At 38.0% G+C, this 22,500-nt stretch overlaps 1 protein-coding gene across 3 annotated transcripts in view; it reads left to right on the top strand.

Moving 5' to 3' along the window:
* tmco3 (transmembrane and coiled-coil domains 3) overlaps positions 1-22,500 on the top strand; it is a 44,084-nt gene that overhangs the window by 19,990 nt on the left and 1,594 nt on the right. For all 3 annotated transcript variants that reach the window (XM_062035551.1, XM_062035561.1, XM_062035545.1), the window contains exons 7-14: positions 3,393-3,521; positions 3,611-3,703; positions 3,783-3,969; positions 11,554-11,671; positions 18,115-18,310; positions 18,403-18,553; positions 18,624-18,703; positions 21,765-21,914. In XM_062035551.1, the coding sequence (XP_061891535.1) occupies positions 3,393-3,521; positions 3,611-3,703; positions 3,783-3,969; positions 11,554-11,671; positions 18,115-18,310; positions 18,403-18,553; positions 18,624-18,703; positions 21,765-21,914 (1,104 nt within the window). The remainder of the gene's footprint in view (positions 1-3,392; positions 3,522-3,610; positions 3,704-3,782; positions 3,970-11,553; positions 11,672-18,114; positions 18,311-18,402; positions 18,554-18,623; positions 18,704-21,764; positions 21,915-22,500) is intronic.

Genomic DNA, 22,500 nt, shown 5'->3' with positions numbered 1-22,500 from the left:
TGTATTAGAAATGGCAACAGCGGAGGATAAATGCCCCACACCAAGAGGAAAAGAAAAGAAAGAGCTTATTGACTACAATGGTGGATGCGCGCAAATTTTCGGGACTTATGCAGGTCTCTAATACACACCAGCAGGAACCAACAGGTAAGAAAAGTTGGTTTTGCATAAAATTGCGTAACAAAACGCAGATAATAGTCCTCCTAATAGGTGCCTTTTTAGGGTCCTTGCACACACACCATGAAAATACCCGGATGTTGAAGCACAGTACACCAAAATCGTACTAAAACATTTTGGCAGATTTTTGAGCGCCGTGTGCAATGTTCTATATCCTCAACAAAACATCAATGTTTTGGTGTCGCTTGCTTACGGGTACTTGCTAGCGTCATTTCATCGGCGGTCACTCGAACGAGTATGACGATCCTCCTGGTAGGGGTGTATCCCTTTATGGAGGATGCCTGTGCGTGACTTAGTTTAACGTGGGGAGACTGGTGCACGGACAGTCACCACACGATCCTTGACAGAATCGGGTTAGGGTCCAGTGGCATGGAGTCCAAGAAGACTGGGGACCATTTTCTGCTGCAGCCTTCCTCCGCCGTTGAGGTCTTCACCGTATCCCTGGCTAGGGGGCAGTCAGGTACTAGGCCTTTGCCAAGGGCCACCTGGGGTAACAGTAGTAATAATGATAATAATAATAATAGATTTTATTTGTAAAAAAGCACTTTATATTGAGTAAACAATCTCAAAGTGCTACAGTGTATTTAAAAAAATAAAAAATAAAAATATAAATAAAAAATGACAAAATAAATAAATAAATTAAATAAATAAAAAGATAATAAAGAAATAAATAAAAATAAAAACTAGAACAGCCAAATAGCTATAACTAGTAGCTTTTAAGCCCTTTTTAAAAGCATCCACAGTCTGTGGTGCCCTCAGGTGGTCAGGGAGAGCGTTCCACAGACTGGGAGCGGCGGAGCAGAAAGCCCGTAGTAGTAAAGGGGTTAACCTCCTAGTGCCCCAAGACCCCATAGAGAAACCTCCACTGCTGGATGCACTTTAACGTCATGCCCAGGATTTATTGAACAGGCGTCAACCTGCAGTCGAGGCGTATCTCTTACGTGTGACTGCCATCTACTGGTCACACCTATCAATACACCATGTACCAAATGAAATAAATTCAGGGTCAGTAAGCACAACCAGAATTAATACATATAAAGGCGCTCTTTCGATTTTTTTGACAATGAAAGGATTTTGTTTTCTTTCTAAATGCAGGACTGATATTGGAAGTCATTAGTAAAAAAAAAAAAAAAACATGTAAACATTCAGTTTCAAACAAGCACTCAGAACAATTATTGCAAATCCTACCAATCCTTGCGGGCCTTGGAACTTGGTCCAAGGCCCACAACCTATTTTGGCCAATCAGCATATATTTCACTAATTAAATGTCTCTGAGCGGCGCTGAAACACACACGTCAACTGTCTAATCAAAACCTACCTTATTTTCCGGGATATAGAGCACACCGGGATATAAGCCGGACTCACAGAATTTTAGAAGAAAAAAATATTTTCCATACATAAGCCACACCCTCTACCTCAAAGAACTACTCACCCCCAAATCCTCCACACGACTCCTCCGCTCCGGACAGGCTAACCTCCTCCAACCTCCGAGGACAAAGCTACGAACAATGGGAGACCGGGCTTTCTGCTCCGCCGCTCCCAGTCTGTGGAACGCTCTCCCTGACCACCTGAGGGCACCACAGACTGTGGATGCTTTTAAAAAAGGCTTAAAAACCTTCTTTTTAAAAAAGCCTTTTTTTTTTAGATATATGCATACTAGTTTTAGCTATTTCGCTGTTCTAGTTTTTATTTTTTTTTATTTTTTTATTATCTTTTTATTTACATTTAATTTTTTTTAATACTCTGTGTAGCACTTTGAGGTTGTTTACTCAATGTAAAGTGCTTTTTACAAATAAAATCTATTTTTATTATTATTACCGGACTATAAGCCGCAGATATATACGTTGTGAAATAAGTCATTTACACAAAAATATTTTATAGATATTCGTTTACATACCTTAATTGTTTCCAAACAGTGGAACGGCTGATCAAACAAAATAGAAGTCATTGTCATGGACCCACCAGCTGTGGAAGCTAGCTCTCCAATCAGCTAAACAGACTCAATAACTCCACGGTGACGTCTTGGTGATTTTAGGATAGGATAGGTCTTTATTGTCATTGCAACAAGTACAACGAAACAATGTTTTCAGCACAAACCCGTTCAAGATTAGACAAACAAACAGTGTACAGGGTTACAGAACAGGAACGCTGATGGGTCGCCACGAGGTGCACCGTAAAAGGTGGGAAAAAGGTAAAACGCTGGGGAAGAAGATGAGTAAAAAAATATAATCTAGACTGGGCTCCTAAGGGGGCCTAGTCTGGAGTGGGAAAAAACCTCCATGCCATGCACACATAAACACGTTACATTTAATCACGACAACTCGCAATAGAGGGGGGGGGGGGGGTTGGGGCCCTGGAGGTCGACTGTTGCTATAAAGCACTGCCAGCCGTCCATCACCCCCGAAGGGGAATCAAGCGGTGATGATGGGTGGGGGTGTATATATGCCCATTGTCTTGGATGTGTTGATGTAGTGTCCATAGGCCTGGGGTCATTCTGCATGCCAGCAAAAGTTCGACTCCAGGTGTCGTTAAAGAGGGAGGGAGGTCAAAAGCGTCCATCATTGAGGTATCCTCTGGGATGTTTTCAGAACAGCCTGCTCCTGCGTCAAGGCCATTCGAGGGAGTCAGATTGTAAAATAGGATTTTTGTTTTTCCGCGAGCAGAAATTACAATGGCTTGTCTGTTCTATTCGTCCATGCTGGCCCTCATATATACTGAGGAATTTGTGAAACTGAAACAATACAAAAACAATGCCGGTGTAAGTTAATAACACTAACACATACACTTTTAAACGTGTTAGCATATTAGCTAGTGCTACTGACGCTAGCTTCATTATTTTACGATAGCACGTACAAATATGCATGCAAACACTCCTACAGACATGACACATGGGACATTTCGGTAAGTAAGACTTGTGTTAGTTTTATTGTAAAACTTACAAATGTTGCTTGGAGTGATGAAAAATCCATACGAGTAGAAAAACGCTATGGACAGTTAGAAGACGGAACGGCACTTTTCCTTCCTGTTCAAAGCTTTAAACAGCAGTAAACACTTTAGATAGGATAGGATAGGATAGGATTGGTCTTTATTGTAATTGCACAAGTACAACAAAACTTTGTTTTCAGACATTCAAACCTTGTTGTTCTGACAAGTTTTGAAAATGTATATATATATTTTTTCGCCAAATACTTCCGACATCTTCCAATGTGTGTGTCCAGGATTTGGTGTCGGTGGTGATGTTGTCCCTGCCTTGCGGTTGGTTGTGCAATCTGGTAGGTCTTCCCCCCATGTTTGGATACATCATTTGTGGCGTCCTCCTCGGCCCATCTGGTCTCAACAGCATCAAGGTGTGTGCGAGATACGTCTTCAATCCTGTATCAGTTTTACGTGACCCTTCACGTGGAAGTCTGATTCGGCCTGATTGTGTATTCTTTAGTCCATGGTCCAAGTGGAGACCCTGGGAGAGTTGGGGGTGTTCTTCACCCTCTTCGTCGTGGGACTGGAGTTCTCACCTGAGCGCCTTCGCACGGTAAACAGCCTGTTGGACTTTACCTTCAGATCTTAAAGCGTGTGTCTGTATAACAGTGTGTGTTTGTGTTTGTGTGTAGGTTTGGAAGACATCCCTTCAGGGCTCCCTCTACTTGTGTCTGCTCATGGTTGTTTGCGGGTTGTTGGGTGGACAAGCACTGTGCATCCGACCTGCCCAGACCGTCTTCATTTCCACGTGTTTGTCCCTGTCGAGCACCCCGCTAGTGTCTCGCTTCTTATCGGGGGCCAGCAAAGGGGAGAAGGAAGGTTAGTGTGTCTCTACTTAAAATGGAGTACTGTATGAATTCATGTTGACTTTAAAGCAGAGGTGTCCAAAGTCTGGCCCGGGGGTAGGGTTGTACGTAGAGATGATAAAGGCTTTAAAAATATAATATCGGAAATTATCGGTATCTGTTTTTTTATTATCGGTATCGTTTTTTAATTTTTTTATTTTTAATTTTTTAATTTTATTTTTATTTTTTATTAAATCAACATAAAAAACACAAGATACACTTACAATTAGTACACCAACCCAAAAAACCTCCCTCCCACACAAAAGGGTTGTTTCTTTCTGTTATTAATATTCTGGTTCCTACATTATATATCAATATATATCAATACAGTCTGCAAGGGATACAGTCCGTAAGCACACATGATTGTGCGTGCTGCTGGTCCACTAATAATACTAACCTTTAACAGTTAATTTTACTCATTTTCATTCATTACTAGTTTCTATGTAACTGTTTTTATATTTTTTTAACTTTCTTTTTTATTCAAGAAAATGTTTTTAATTTATTTATCTTATTTTATTTTATTATTATTTTTAAGAAGGACCTTATCTTCACCATACCCGCTTGTCCAAATTAGGCATAATAATGTGTTAATTCCACGACTGTATATATCGGTATCGGTTGATATCGGTATCGGTAATTAAGAGTTGGGGAATATCGGATATCGGCAAAAAGCCATTATCGGACATCCCTAGTTGTACGGTATACCGGTACTAGTATAGTACTGCGATACTAATGAATCATATTTGGTACTATACTGCCTCTAAAAAGTACCAGTCCCCGCCCGCCCTTTTTTTTAACGGGCATGACGGCGCGTCGTCGTGACATTGCTGGTTTTACGAGCATTGGAGCATGTTCGGCAGCGCACAATCACAGAGTACTTACTAACAGACACAGTGTATAGACAGAAAAGGGAGAACGGACGCATTTTGCCTTAAAAACTAACGATAAAGGTGCAGTTATAACACTGAAACGCTCTCAGGAAGAGGTGCTTTAAGACATGGCTAGCTAGCTAGCGGCTAACGTCCAGCTGCGGTCTGCAGTGTTTTAGCTACTTCTAAATCACAAATCCTCGCCTCCATGGCGACAAATAAAGTACGTTTCTTACAAGTATCATCCCTGCAGGACGATGAATAGCTAAACATGCTTCACTACACACCGTAGCACACCGGCGTCACAATGTAAACAAACGCCATGGGTGGATCTCCACCTGACATCCACTGTAATGATACCAAGTACAGGAGCGTACTACTATGATTACATCGATATTTTTTAGCATCACAAAATCTTTTTATTTTTAGTTTTTTAATTTATATTATGTTTATAAACTCAGGAAATATGTTCCTGGACACATGAGGACTTAAATTATGACCATTGTATGATCCTGTAACTACTTGGTATCGGATCGATACCTACATTTGTGGTATCATCCAAAACTAATATAAAGCATCCAAACAACAGAAGAATAAGTGATTGTTACATTTTAACAGAAGTGTAGATAGAACATGTTAAACAGAAAATAACCAGATATTAACATTAAATGAACAAGTAGATTAATAATACATTTTCTACCACTTGTCCTTAATAATTTTGACTAAATAATAGAATGATAAATGACACTATATGTTACTGCATATGTCAGCAGCTAAATTAGGAGCCTTTGTTTGCTTAATTACTAATAAAAAAAAGTTGTCTCACATGTTCACTATTTTATATAAGGACAAAATTGCAATAAGAAACATATTTTTAATGTACCCTAAGATTTTATGTTAAAATAAAGCCAATAATGCCATTTTTTGTGGTACCCTTTATTTGTAAAAGTATCAAAATACATTTTGGTACCGGTACCAAAATATTGGTACAACCCTACCCGGGGGCCATTTCCGGCCCACAGGTAAATTTTTAACAACCGGCGGCATGTTCTAAAAAAAAACATTACAAAAAAACCCCATTAAAAAGTGAAAAAAAAAACAGCAAACAGGTGAAATCTAGCGAGAAAAAGTTGCAGTGTTGACTTTAATAACACAAACCTGCCATGTTTTTTTTAATTTAAAACTGTCAAAAACTGTCTATTTTGTTTTGAATTATTGACCTATTGAAGGCTCCAATTACTTCACATCAAATATTCCACTTAAAAATATTTTATGGGGAAAATACTGCTTATTTTGTGTGTTTGCCATAAAAAACAATGTTTTCTATGTCAAAAAGGGCATGAAACAAACAAAAGAACATAATATAAATAAAAACGTATAATCGACAGATAGATCTGAAGTGGATCTTGAGCAGTGATTCTCAAACTGTGGTATGTGTACCACCGGTGGTACGAGGGCTCCATCTATTGGTATGCCAAATAATAAATGATAAATAAATGATAAATGGGTTGTACTTGTATAGCGCTTTTCTACCTTCAAGGTACTCAAAGCGCTTTGACAGTATTTCCACATTTACCCATTCCCACACACATTCACACACTGATGGCGGGAGCTGCCATGCAAGGCGCTACCAGCAGCCATCAGAGGCAAAGGGTGAAGTGTCTTGCCCAAGGACACAACGGACGTGACTAGGAAGGTAGAAGGTGGGAATTGAACCCCAGTAACCAGCAACACTCCGATTGCTGGCACAGCCACTCTACCAACTTCGTTGACAACCTCTTATCTAGATATTTTAGCGTTGAAAGTAAAAAAAATAATGTGTCAATTATTTTTTAACACTTATGAATTTTGGATCCCTGCGAATTTTAGTGTGAGTTTTTTTTTAACTGTCAAAAACAATGAATCAAAATCAATGTTATTGTGAATTATTGACCTAGTATTTAAGGCTCCAATTACGTCACATCAAATAATCACTTGATTAAAGTAGTGTTTTATTTTCCTATATTAGAACACATTGTTACTGTTCAAACTGATTGTAATGTTACTATGGACACAAATAGTAAATATACTTGTTAAATTAAACATCTGGCTTGTTTTTAATTAAAATTTAGGCCTAATTTGTGTGTTTTAATGTTGGTCATTATGGTGGTACTTGAAAAAGCCATTTTTTTTCTTAGATGGTAATTGGTGAAAAAAGTATTGACAACCTCTGATCTAGATATTTTAGCGTTGAAAGTAAAAAAAATAATGTGTCAATTATTTTTAACACTTATGAATTTTGGATCCCTGCGAATTTTAGTGTGAGTTTTTTTTTAACTGTCAAAAACAATGAATCAAAATCAATGTTATTGTGAATTATTGACCCTAGTATTTAAGGCTCCAATTACGTCACATCAAATATTCCAGTTGAAAAATGTTTTTGGGGAAAATATTTTGTGTTTTTTACCATTCAAAAAAACAACAGAGTTTTCTTTCAAATAAAGGACAAAAGGCAAAAAAATTAAACTTTTTATCAACATTTTTGAAGTTAATCTAGAGATTTAAGCATTGAAAAAAAATATTAATATATGACTGATTTTTAAAATTTTTATGACTGAGACCCTTCCACATCCCTGGCACCAAACTTGAGGGAAACCCTAAAGGTAAAAAAAAAATCTATATATTGTAATGTTTTTAAAAACGAAAAATATCAAAAAGGCCCCAGCATGCTTAGAATTTTCAGTGCAGCAAAATTTTGGACACCCCTGCTTTAAAGCGCCCTTCACCACCTAACTGTGCTTGCAATGATAATGGCTTACTGTAAATACACACACAATCTGTTAAATGTGTAGTTTAACATGAAACACATTGCCACCAGAACTCTGGTGTGGCTATAAAATATTTGAATACTATCACGTCAAAAACATGTATGGTACAGTAGTACCTTGGTTTTTGTTAGTAGTGGTACCTCAACTTAAGGGTGATTTGAGATACAAGCTGTCTCTCTGCTTTTTGTTACGCTTTAAGTTGCGAGCATACCCCACAGCCAGAGATCGACAAAATCCTGCCCTCCGACCGCCGGAGGAGAAGAAGCGGATGACCAGATCGTAGAAACCATTAAAAATATGTCCTAGCTACCACGACATGCAGTCAGAAACGTCCAAACAACATACATTTATCCATAAAAATATGGAGAAGATGCCGACTCTGTGTTTGACGGATGTGGTACACGGACACAGCGAGCTGTCAGCTCTGACCTCTCCGGTCCGTCACTCAAATACGTCCGTGTGCAACATAAACAAAGCCCACAGGAGAAACCTACAAAAGTCCGCTCCCCAAGTTAAATGACGAACAATAAAAATTCATTATTTCATAAAACTACTGTAGTGGTTTGTCATACACACTATTGTAATGTTTTTCAAATAATACTTCTTAACTAAAACTTTGTTTTTCTTTTTAAAATGTGTGTTACATTTAAAAAATGTGGCATTTTGGAACGACCAAGCACGGATGAAGTTAAGTCCAATTCATTTCAATGGGCAGATTTGAGGTACCAGTGTTTTGAGTCAGCATTTACTTTTGTAGGCGTTGTTGCGTCTGACCAGTCTACCTCTTAGGCAATTAAAGTCACTGGTCAATCCCAAGTTCTTTCAGATGACATATATGCAGAGTAAGAAGGACCATCAAGACAGAATAGGAATATTATCATGTTTTACTGAAGCTTCAGGAGACCAGCCCACATCAATACAGTCATACCGTCATCTCGGGATGGTCTAACATTCAAACAGGAAGAGACAACTTCTTGAATACGCAAACAGCCCCCACCTTCTCCAAAAAAGGAATACAGGCTCATTGTTCTACTGCAGATAAGATATAAGGGAGTACTCCAACTCCTACATTGCAAGCCTTCAAGGTAACACACACAGTTTACTTGCGGACATAAAATGAAAAAACAAAAAAGAGTACAAATGGAAAAACACTAGCTGCTTTAAACATGACTATGAATAAAGAAATAACTCTTAAACATATATGCATTCTCCACAGCCTCCATTGTTCAGGCTAGTCGCAAACGGGTAGGCAAAATAGGCAATTGCTTAAAGGGTAAACGGCCACCCACTTTTGCTGACTCTGCGCGTCGAACTACGGTTCAAAAATGAAACAAACTCACCCTCCAGGAAGCCAGAAGAGGAAAAAAGGAGGAGAAAGAGAAGAAAAGAAGACACAGGTAAGACTGCTATTTCGGGGCCCTTATGGCCACTTTGACACTGAAACTACTGCATGAACTGCCACCTCGCTTAATGCTCATGTAAATATCCACCATGCATGCCAAAACAGATTAACGCTTTTACATTTGCTTGGTGAGCCCACGTAGTCAGTGTTCAAAATGTAAGAATAAGATTTTTAAGTAATTCCAAATAAATGAATAAACGTTAACTATCTCATCATACCTCTTCTTTCTCCAAGGTGCTTTGCTCGAATACCTATGCCCTCTCCCTCCTCAAGTTGTTGTCTCTGACACCAGTGATGATGAAGGTACAGTGAATGATTTAATATATTACAGTAATGTTACATGCGTACTGTACAATGTACATAGAAATGTCATCTTTTATTTTACTTCGTCACACTCACTGTCCATACCAGTCTGTTATGGGCATGTGATATGTCGTGTTAATATCTACAAATGCAAAATGTACTCGATAAAGTCATTCTTATTTTCTTCAACAGCGCCATCAACTTCGCCTCAAGTTTTAAAGGAGGACAAAGATGAAGAAACCACATGCACCTCATCAAGGCAGCTGGAGTCCACACCACTTACCGGTGCTGATCCGACCGAAGGTTGGACGTATGTTCAAATAGAAACATTATGTTGACATTTTTTATTTGCTTATTCTCATTTATTTCATTATCTATTGAAGAAAGTTTTTTTCTGTGTGTACATTGTAAATATGTTGTATTTTGAGAATCCCATTTGCATATATTATATTTTGTACATATATTTATTCAAGTTAAGTTAATTGTCTGTTTGATATAATTTAGACATTTTACTTTTATTAAAAAAATTATTAAAAATTTTTTGGGACTGAAAAAACGAGTGTGTGAGTCCCCCAAGTACCTCGAAACGGGCCTGCCGTCGTGTAACATCAGGAATTGGCAATTTGTTGTGTTGCACACAGACGTCTTTGAGTGACGGACCTGAGAAGTCAGAGTTAACAACAAGGGATATGAATGTCTCTGTTCCAAAGATAATGCTAGAACGTCCAGTTTGGCGAGTCAGTAGCAAACTGAAAACACGTCAAACTCAGAACCTGCAGCTTCTCCATATTTTCATGGATAAATGTTTGGACGATGCTTTTTTATTTTACTTCTCCTTGTCAGGTTCAAACATTGATGACATCTATTAATCTGACAAGAAGCAAGGAACCATGCAGAGACAGAGTTCAATTTAGCTCATGAGGAAAACACATGGAGCTGCACACTTAGTCACAGTCTCGCCCTACGCTCTAAGGCAGTGGTTCTCAAATGGGGGTACGCGTACCCCTGGGGGTACTTGAAGGTATGCCAAGGGGTACGAGAGATTTTTTTTAAATATTCTAAAAATAGCAACAATTCAAAAATCCTTTATAAATATATTTATTGAATAATACTTCAACAAAATATGAATGTAAGTTCATAAACTGAACATCAAATCAAGTAGGCTATTCCATTCATTACAATGCAATATTCAGTATTGACAGCTAGATTTTTTGTGGACATATTTATAATTGAATCACTTGTTTATTTTTCAACAAGTTTTTAGTTATTTTTATATCTTTTTTTTCAAATAGTTCAAGAAAGACCACTACAAATGAGCAATATTTTGCACTGTTATACAATTTAATAAATCAGAAACTGATGACATAGTGCTGTATTTTACTTCTTTATCTCTTTTTTTCAACCAAAAATGCTTTGCTGTGATTAGGGGGTACTTGAATTTAAAAAATGTTCACAGGGGGTACATCAGTGAAAAAAGGTTGAGAACCACTGCTCTAAGGTACAGCTCCCGCGTCCCTCTATTTATTCAGGAGTTCCACAGTCAACATCACTGAAGCCGCCTCTAAAAGGAGTGGTCACATATATCATGCAAAGCAGGTCCAGTACGCACAATACGTGACGGAATGTGCTGGGGCCTTGTGATTGCCTTGTTTCTGTTTCGTCTGCGTGCTGTCATCGTATCTTCGTTGAGGTCCTTGGAGTCCTTGGCTGTTAGCGGGCTAAAACACAGATAACATCTGCGGCTGAGGCCACCCCTCAGACAAGAAGTTTTGTCCTTACACAGATAGAAAAAATGCAGCTTGAGCACAATAGCTAATAACTATAGCAACGGACTTTAAGCATACTAAAGTTGTGTGATAACATATATACATGATTATTCTAACACTCCTTGATACTAACTTTCTTAGGTCCGGTGATTTGAGGGCAGGATTGTGTCGCTCTCTGGTGGTGGGCTGGTGACAAATACTACTTCAACTGGCGGCGAATATGCTCGTAACTCAAATTATGCTCGCAACTTAAAACGTAAAAAAAAAAGCAGAGACACGTTGACGGACCTTTTTCTTTGAGATGCCGTCATTGTCATAAAAATAAAATGGTCGACCACACAAATCAACGTGTGAATCAACTAGGCTACTAGTGGAATAATAATGTCTCTTGTCCATGTGTGCATAACTAAGGTGACCTGGAATACAGCAGTGTACTGCTCGGGACCTTAGTGATGCAAGACGTTCAGCTGGGCCTCTTCATCGCTCTCATGCCCACCATGACCAAGGTTCAGAGTGGAGACGCAGACAGGTCAGTAATCCTTGTCTTCATGTTTCTCTGCACTGGGGTGGGTATCGAATTCGGTACTCATATAGGCACCGACCGAATTCCGTCGATGCTACCGGGTACCAATTCACATAAAATCAAACGATAATATTTTTTTTTAAAATGTTGTTGAAGGTGACGTCACGTCTGGTTGCACTGGCTCAGGCACTGGGCGGGGAAACAAGCGTTCAGAAAAATTAACGCAACTTCAACCAATCCCCGCAGATTATGCTGAGCCTTGCAACTTTGTCCAAGACCCGCATCCTATTTTGGCCAATCAGCTTAATTTTCACTAGGGATGTCCGATAATGGCTTTTTGCCGATATTCCGATATCGTCCAACTCTTTAATTACCGATACCGATACCAACCGATACCGATATATACAGTCGTGGAATTAACACATTATTATGCCTAATTTGGACAAACAGGTATGGTGAAGATATGGTCCTTTTTTTAAAAAAATAATAAAATAAAGTAAGATAAATACATTTAAAAAAAATTATTGAATAAAAAAGAAAGTAAAACAATATAAAAACAGTTACATAGAAACTAGTAATTAATGAAAATGAGTAAAATTAACTGTTAAAGGTTAGTACTATTAGTGGACCAGCAGCATATTAATAACAGAAAGAAACAACCCTTTTGTGTGAATGAGTGAGTTCAAATGGGGGAGGGAGGTTTTTTGGGTTGGTGCACTAATTGTAAGTGTATTTTGTGTGTTTTATGTTGATTTAATTAAAAAAATTTAAAATTAAAATAAACCCGATACCGATAATAAAAAAAACGATACAGATAATTTCCGATATTACATTTTAAAGCATAAAGCATCTCTAGTTTTCACTAATCAAATGTCTCTGAGTGGCGCTGAAACACACACGTCAACTGTCTAATCAAAACCTACCTTATTTATCGGGACATAGAGCACACCGGGATCAACGTTCCCTCTAAGGTGCGCGCCTGCGCAATTGCGCACTGCTCACGCGTCCTCAGCGCACAGCAATTTAATGCCGCGCAGGAAATCAAAAATCCCATCTGAACTTTAAACAAAATAAACACATTACTATTTATTCTGTATGATTTTGCAATGCAACTCTGTGAGTGACAGGTGACAACAAGAGTGGCCCCAATGAATAAAACAATCTTTGTCAACACAATTCAATTATCGTCTGTCGAGACATTTTACGGACAGGAATTCCATCAATCACTTTATTGAGCAAAACTGTTTGTAACCACACCAAAAACATGAGTAAAAAAAACTTTTATCTATAAAAACTGTGGTAATTTTCTGCCATACAAACCAGGCTTAAACCAACGTTATCATCTGTCATATCAACAGAAGCCGCTCGCTCGCTCACCTGCACCAACACACGCACTCATGGCACTTAGCCAGTGCTGCGTTTACGGCCACACAAAAAGTCGGACAACCCCAACACCACACAATGTGTGAATGCCAGGTTGTAACACTCTGACTCCACAATCAGATGTGTGCTTATTTTACTGCCATTTATTAAGAATGTTAATCTAAGGATATTATTCTTGAAATATTGTCACTAGATTTCATAAATGCTAATAAAAATATGTATTTTACAGACAGAAAGTTACAGGAACTAAATGTAATCTATGAAAGGAATAACATTTATTTTAAAGGCAGGATCGGCAGCCAGACATACAATACTAGCACATAGGTCATGAAAAACATGTTTTTTTGTTATTGTCATTGTAAGAGGGCAAAATTACTTATATCAGAAAATTATTTTAATAAAACATTTAAATTGTTATGTCAGGTTTGGGACAGGTGTGACGCTGGTGTGGCCACAGTGTGCACGTCTGATGTTGCTCACATGTGCTCCACTGAATGCTCAGGGAGTTTGTGCGTTTGCTCACACACATGAAAAATTAGAGGGAACATTGACCGGGATATAAGCCGGACCCACAGAATTTTAGAAGAAAATACAAATATTTTCCATATACAAGCCGCACCGCAGATATATACGTCGTAAAATTAGTTATTTACACAAAAATAATTCATTGATATTTGTTTACATACTTTAATTGTTTCCAAACAGTGGAACGGCTGATCAAACAAAACAGAAGTCATTGTCATGGACCCACTAGCTGTGAAAGCTACCTCTCCAATCAGATATCAATCAATCAATCGATGTTTACTTATATAGCCCTAAATCACGAGTGTCTCAAAGGGCTGCACAAGCCACAACGACATCCTCGGCTCAGATCCCACATCAGGGCAAGGAAAAACTCAACCCAATGGGATGACATTGAGAAACCTTGGAGGGGGCCGCAGATGTGGGGACAAAGTTCCGACTTTTATCACAATATTGCCAATTTTTTTGTTGTTCTTGTAGAATAGTGACATTTTTGGAGTAAAATTATGACTTTTGTCATCATTTTGCCAAGTAAAATTCAGATTATTATTATAATATTGACACCATTTTAAAGTTTTCGTATGAAATTGTGAATTTTGTCGAGTAAAATTACGACAGTTTTCATAAAATTGCCAAAATGTTAAGCTTTTCATGTAAATTGCGACTGTAATTGAGTAAAATTCCAAAATTTTTATTATAATATTGCACAAATGTTTGGTTTTTCCTGTAAAATATTGACTTGTGATGAGTAAAATGACAACTTTTATTATAATACTGCCAAGATTCTAGGTTTTTCTTGTGAAATTGGAACTCATTTTCAACAACAGCCTTTTTTATATTTGCATAGTATGTATATATATTATTAATGTTGTAAATACACGTCTTTATATATCTAGAAAGGGTGGTCCTAAAGAGGTCTCAAGAAGGTAATAAATACAAGAATGTGTGTGTGCGTGTGTGTGTGTGTGTGTGTGTGTGTGTGTGTGTGTGTGTGTGTGTGTGTGTGTGTGTGTGTGTGTGTGTGTGTGTGTGTGTGTGTGTGTGTGTGTGTGTGTGTGTGTGTGTGTGTGTGTGTGTGTGTGTGTGTGTGTGTGTGTGTAGGAAGCGTCTCAGCGAAACAGACTCAATAACTCCACAGTCACGTCTTGGTGAATTTACTGAGGAATTAGTGAAACTGAAACAATACAAACACAATGCCGTTGTCAGTTAATAACACTAACACAGACGCTTGTAAACGTGTTAGCATATTAGCTCATTTTTGTTTCAATCCTGTGCTTTTTTGAGGTTATGCTTATAAGGAACGCCTACAAAAGACTGATAACAAATGATTAAAATCACAAGTTTATTCAATGTTATTGAAAAAAAGACTTCAAAACAACAAAAACGTTTACCGCAACTTTCTGAAAAAGCTGTCGGGAATCCAGGCATTATAGGCCGCAACGATCACAAAAAAGTGGAAAGCACTGTAAAGTACAGTCAGGCTCCACCTTTAAAAGTGCACTAGCTCAATGCTAATTTACGTTGGGATATTCCATAGACATGCTGCGGATTAGCATTAGCCATTTTACATGACGATTTCAAAACCTCTAAATTTGGCAATGAAAACTACAACTAAGATGCGCCTTACAATCAAACAGCAAGTGTGTAATAAGTACAACATTTAAACACTTTGTAGCACTCAACAAAGGAGAAGACTGTTGGCAAAGACTACTTCCCGACTACAGCAACACATGGTAGCCTATACACTACTGCCATCCAATGTCTTGGAGCTGCAACTGCATGCAAAGTCTACCATATAATACATGCAAATGAGACTCAGGAATGTAAGAATGCAAAATACATAACAACGATAATGGCTTTTTTGCCGATATCCGATATTCCGATATTGTCCAACTCTTAATTACCGATTCCGATACCAACCGATGCCAATATATACAGTCGTGGAATTAACACATTATAATGCCTAATTTTGTTGTGATGCCCCGCTGGATGCATTAAACAATGTAGCTTTACCATGAATTGATTAACGTGGACCCAAACTTAAACAAGTTTTTCAGGTGTTACCATTTAGTGGTCAATTGTACGGAATATATACTGGACTGTGCAATCTACTAATACAAGTTTCAATCAATCAATCAAAAACTAGGTTTTCCAAAATAAGAGAACTTCAACTCCAGTTATGGAAAAAAGTGCCAACATGGCACTGCAAAATTTATTATTGAAGTCACAAAGTTGGGGTTTGGTGGTAGGGGGGGGGTGTGTATTGTAGCGTCCCGGAAGAGTTAGTGCTGCAAGGGGTTCTGGGTATTTGTTCTGTTGTGTTTATGTTGTGTTACGGTGCGGATGTTCCCCCGAAATGTGTTTGTCATTCTTGTTTGGTGTGGGTTCACAGTGTGGCGCATATTTGTAACAGTGTTAAAATTGTTTATACGTCCACCCTCAGTGTGACCTGTATGGCTGTTGATCAAGTATGGCTTGCATTCACTTATGTTGTGATGCCCCGCTGGATGCATTAAACAATGTAACTTTACCATGAATTGATTAACGTGGACCCCAACTTAAACAAGTTGAAAAACTTATTCTGGTGTTACCATTTAGTGGTCAATTGTACGGAATATGTACTGTACTGTGCAATCTACTAATACAAGTTTCAATCAATCAATCAATCAAAAACTAGGTTTTCCAAAATAAGAGAACAACTTCAACTCCAGTTATGGAAAAAAGTGCCAACATGGCACTGCCAAATTTATTATTGAAGTCACAAAGTTGGGGTTTGGTGGTAGGGGGGGGGGGGGGTGTATTGTAGCGTCCCGGAAGAGTTAGTGCTGCAAGGGGTTCTGGGTATTTGTTCTGTTGTGTTACGGTGCGGATGTTCCCCCGAAATGTGTTTGTCATTCTTGTTTGGTGTGGGTTCACAGTGTGGCGCATATTTGTAACAGTGTTAAAATTGTTTATACGTCCACCCTCAGTGTGACCTGTATGGCTGTTGATCAAGTATGGCTTGCATTCACTTATGTTGTGATGCCCCGCTAGATGCATTAAACAATGTAACTTTACCATGAATTGATTAACGTGGACCCCAACTTAAACAAGTTGAAAAACTTATTCTGGTGTTACCATTTAGTGGTCAATTGTACGGAATATGTACTGTACTGTGCAATCTACTAATACAAGTTTCAATCAATCAATCAAAAACTAGGTTTTCCAAAATAAGAGAACAACTTCAACTCCAGTTATGGAAAAAAATGCCAACATGGCACTGCCAAATTTATTATTGAAGTCACAAAGTTGGGGTTTGGTGGTAGCGGGGGTGTGTATTGTGGCGTCCCGGAACAGTTAGTGCTGCAAGGGGTTCTGGGTATTTGTTGTGTTGTGTTACGGTGCGGATGTTCCCCCGAAATGTGTTTGTCATTCTTGTTTGGTGTGGGTTCACAGTGTGGCGCATATTTGTAACAGTGTTAAAATCGTTTATACGGTCACCCTCAGTGTGACCTGTATGGCTGTTGATCAAGTATGTCTTGCATTCACTTATGTTGTGATGCCCCGCTGGATGCATTAAACAATGTAACTTTACCATGAATTGATTAACGTGGACCCCAACTTAAACAAGTTGAAAAACTTATTCTGGTGTTACCATTTAGTGGTCAATTGTACGGAATATGTACTGTACTGTGCAATCTACTAATACAAGTTTCAATCAATCAATCAATCAAAAACTAGGTTTTCCAAAATAAGAGAACAACTTCAACTCCAGTTATGGAAAAAAATGCCAACATGGCACTGCCAAATTTATTATTGAAGTCACAAAGTTGGGGTTTGGTGGTAGGGGGGGGGGTGTATTGTGGCGTCCCGGAAGAGTTAGTGCTGCAAGGGGTTCTGGGTATTTGTTCTGTTGTGTTACGGTGCGGATGTTCCCCCAAAATGTGTTTGTCATTCTTGTTTGGTGTGGGTTCACAGTGTGGCGCATATTTGTAACAGTGTTAAAATTCTTTATACGGTCACCCTCAGTGTGACCTGTATGGCTGTTGATCAAGTATGGCTTGCATTCACTTATGTGTGTGTAGAAGCCGCATATATTATGTGACTGGGCCGGCACGCTGTTTGTATGGAGGAAAAGCGGACGTGACGACAGGTTGTAGAGGACGCTAAAGGCAGTGCCTTTAAGGCACGCCCCCAATAATGATGGCCGGGTGGAAATCGGGGGAATGGTTACCCCTGGAGATTTTCGGGAGGGGCACTGAAATGCGGGAGTCTCCCGGGAATATCGGGATGTGAAACCGATACCGATAATTTCCGATATTACATTTTAAAGCATTTATCGGCCGATAATATCGGACATCTCTAGTTATTATTGTCAGATGTTAAATAAAAATGTTTATATTTTATTCTTAAACAGCTGACATTTATCAATGCATGAAGAACACACATAGTAGTTTAGAAAATTGGTACCGGTATCTATTCCCAGGGTATCGGGGAAAATGGATTGAAATGTGAAAGGTAGCCACGTGCGCTGTCATTGTTGAAGTTCCCGCTCTGCACCACAGCTTCGTGTTTGGATGTATGCGAGTGCTGTACCTCCTGGCCCAGATCCTGATGTCGCTGGCTGCTGTGCTGCTCCTCTGCGTCTTGCTCAAGTACTTTGTGGTGGGCCCCTTTTACAAGAAACTACACGCCGAGAGCAGAGGCAAAAAGGAGATCCTGGTGCTGGGGGTATCAGCGTTTGTTTTTTGCATGATATCGGTACGTGCACGGTTAGCTTTGATTTGTTGTGCTAATATCTGTTAGGATGCTCATTTTTCACTTACATAATCCATTGCTTGATACTCACTAAGGTAACAGAGTTTCTGCACGTTTCGATGGAGTTGGGCTGTTTCCTGGCCGGAATGTTGCTGTCCTCCCAGGGTCACCTGGTCACGACAGAGGTCTTGGGTTGCTTTGAGCCCATCCAAGATTTCCTCGCCATCATCTTCTTCGCCTCCATCGGTGAGGTGCACTGATGACTTTGGCGACTTGAGCATGATGATGTGCTAAAGATGTTCATGTGACACTGCAGGCCTCCACGTCTTCCCCACATTCGTACTGTATGAACTCACCTTTCTGGTGGCTCTGACGCTCACACTCGTCATCCTGAAGGTAACACACACTTGTTTTTGACCTCCGCTCCAGTATTGTGTGTCCTATATAGGGTTGTACAGTAGACCAGTACTAATAAAGTACTGCGGTACTTACGAATAAAAAAAGGTACTATACTGCCTTTGAAAAATACCAGTCCTTTTTTTTCATGGACATGATGCTGTGGTGACATTGTTGCTAATATGAGCCGAGACGTATGTGAGTCAGCACACACACAAAGCACCTACAAGTGGAAACAATGTGGAGACAGAAGAGGAAGAATGGACGTATTTGGCTTTAAAACTAAGGTTAAAAATGAAAAAAATTAAAACATGTAGGGTTGGGCGATATAGACAATACATGATATAAATCAGGGGTGTTCAATCTACGGCCAACGGGCCAATTGCGGCCCGCCGGCGTTTTCAGTTTGGCCCGCGAGACGGCATGAGTTCAACAAGCAATCTGGCCGGGCAGATTTACATCCATCCATTTTCTGCTGCTTGTCCCTTTCGGGGTCGCGGGGGGGTGCTGGAGCCTATCTCAGCTGCATCCGGACGAAAGGCGTTTACATGTTAAATTTAAATATCTGGAGAATTGATAGGTGCTTATTTTTCGCCATCTTGTGGACAACACACCATTTACTTCATGGCGCAGAAAAAAATTCCACCCACCAGCACAAAAATTCACCAAACATGTCACATCTAACACAACTTGCTCACTGAATTTGTGGATATTATAAAAAAATATCCAACCACCATAAAAAAACTCAAAATTGCACCTATTTCAATCCATTGCAAGGCATGATGGGGGGGAAAAGCAAAAAAAACTTGGTTGGAGTTGAACTTTCACATACTCTTATTGTTCACTTCTAACAAATACTTCTAACAAATATTAAATATATATATATCCATTATATTATTATAATATGTACACATATATATGTATAGGCTATATAATATATATATATATATATATATATATATATATGTATATATATATATATATATATATATATGTGTATATGTATATATATATATATATATATATATATATATATATATATATATATATATATATATATATATATATATATATATATATATATATATATATATATATATGTATATATATATATATATATGTATATATATATATATATATGTATATATATATATGTATGTATATATGTATATATATGTGTATATATGTATATATATATATATATGTATGTATATGTGTATGTATATGTGTATGTATATATATACATATATACACATATATATATATATATATATGTATGTATATGTGTATATATATATATATATGTATATATGTATGTATATATATATGTATGTATGTATATGTGTATATATGTATGTATATATATATATATATATATGTATATATATATATGTATGTGTATATATATATATATATATATATATATATATGTATGTATGTATATGTGTATATATGTATATGTATATATATATATATATATGTGTGTGTGTGTATATGTATATATGTGTATGTATATATATAATATGTATGTAAATATATATATATATATTTATATGTATGTATATGTATTTATATATATATGTGTATATGTGTAAATATGTATATGTATGTATATATATGTATGTATACATATATATATATATATATATGTATACATATATATATATATATGTATACATATATATATATATATATATATATATATATATATATATATATATATATATATATATATATATATATATATATATATATATATATATATATATATATATATATATATATATATATATATATATATATATATATATATATATATATATATATATATATATGCAGATGGCGTTCGGACGTTTTTTTAACCCAATCTGGCCCCCCAGTCAAGAAGTTTGGACACCCCTGATATAAATGATATAAATTTGTCCGACGATGGCGTTTTTAAAACTATCGTTATATCCTGATAATGCATGTTGATGCACGGCAAATTCAACAGTGACAAGAGAACGAACGCTTCCTCAATGCACAGTCCTTAGTTAGCGGCTAACGTCCCTCCACAGTGTTTTAGCTACTTCTAAATCACTAATCCTCGCCTCCATGGCGCCAAACAAACTACATTTTTTACAAGTATCTTCCCTGCTAAGCATGCTTCACTACACACCGTAGGAGGATACAATAGCTCACCGCTAACAGCAAGCTAGCGCTCCCGAATGCAAACAAATGGGTGGATTTATACGAATATCGACTGTAACGATACCAAGTACAAGAGCCGTATATATCGCCGATACAACAGTGATTACAGCGATACTGTATTTTTAATTATCACAAAAGCTTTGGTAAAAAATTGTATTGTTTTTAATCTCAGTAAATCCGTCCCTGGACACAGGAGAACTTTAATTATGACCAATGTGTGACCCTGTGTACTACTTGGTAAAAGATCCATACCCAAATGTATAGTATCGGCCAAAACTTATGTCAAGTATCAAAACAACAGAAGAATAAGTGATTATTACATTTTAACAGAAGTGTAGATAGAACATGTTAAAACAGAAAATAAGCAGATATTAACAGTAAATGAACGAGTAGATTGATAATCCATTTTCTACAGCTTGTCCCTCATAATGTTGACAAAATAATAGAATGAGAAATGACACAATATGTTACTGCATATGTCAGAAGCCAATTTAGGAGCCTTTGTAACTCGTTTACTCCTAAAAGAGAAGTTGTCTAGTATGTTCACTATCTTATTTAATGCCCATCCATCCATCCATTTTCTACCGCTTGTCCCTTTCGGAGTCGCGGGGGATGCTGGAGCCCATCTCAGCTGCATTTGGGCGGAAGGCGGGGTACACCCTGGAGAAGTCGCCACCTCATCACAGGGCCAACACTGTTCAAAAATTGTTCTTTGAGCCCAAAAATAAACTTATGTTTAATCCATCATAAGATTGTATGTTAAAACATTTTTGTGGTCCCTTTTATTTTGAAAAGTGTCAAAATACATTTTGGTACCAGAACAACACACGTTCTAACTCGTGCTCCATCTTCACCGTTGTTCTCCTCCCAGTTCATGATGGCCGTGCTGGTGTTGTCTGTGATCTTGCCGCCCAGCTCTCGTCACATCCGCTGGGTTGTCTCAGCCGGTCTGGCGCAAGTCAGCGAGTTCTCCTTCGTCCTCAGCAGCCGTGCGCGGCGTGCCGGCATCATCTCCAGAGAGGTTAGTGGCCACTGAAAAGCGAGTGTCACTAGTGAGATGTCGTACGCAACTTCAGGTAGAGGTTATGACGTTTAGGCCGCGTGGTGGCCGGAATTGTCGTCATCCTCAAGATGCAGTATTTAAAATACCAGTAGAGTGGAAAAACAAGTTGCCACTATATTGAAGCTATTATCAGTTACGTCTGAATTATGACACCAAAACACTTACAAAAATTCCAAGTAAATAGATATGACCAAAATAATATCAATCTCACGAAGATTCCCGAGCCATTTTGAGAGATGCCGTATTTTCCGGACCATCTTTTTTCATATATAAGGCACTTTAAAGGCCTACTGAAAGCCACTACTACCGACCACGCAGTCTGATAGTTTATATATCAATGATGAAATCTTAACATTGCAACACATGCCAATACGGCCGGGTTAACTTAAGTAAGAACTTTACACTACTTTATATTAGAAATGGCAACATCGGAGGATGAATGTCCCATTACAAGAAGATAGAAGAAGCTTATTGACTACGGTGTCGACACGGACTATAAAGGCGGACTCGCGCAATTTTTCAGGATTTATGCAGATCCCAAATA

This window comes from Entelurus aequoreus, linkage group LG02, assembly GCF_033978785.1.
Source record: "Entelurus aequoreus isolate RoL-2023_Sb linkage group LG02, RoL_Eaeq_v1.1, whole genome shotgun sequence".
NCBI lineage: Eukaryota > Metazoa > Chordata > Actinopteri > Syngnathiformes > Syngnathidae > Entelurus > Entelurus aequoreus.
The sequence above is the reverse complement of the archived record's forward strand: the minus strand, read 5'-3'. Positions and strand labels throughout refer to the sequence as shown.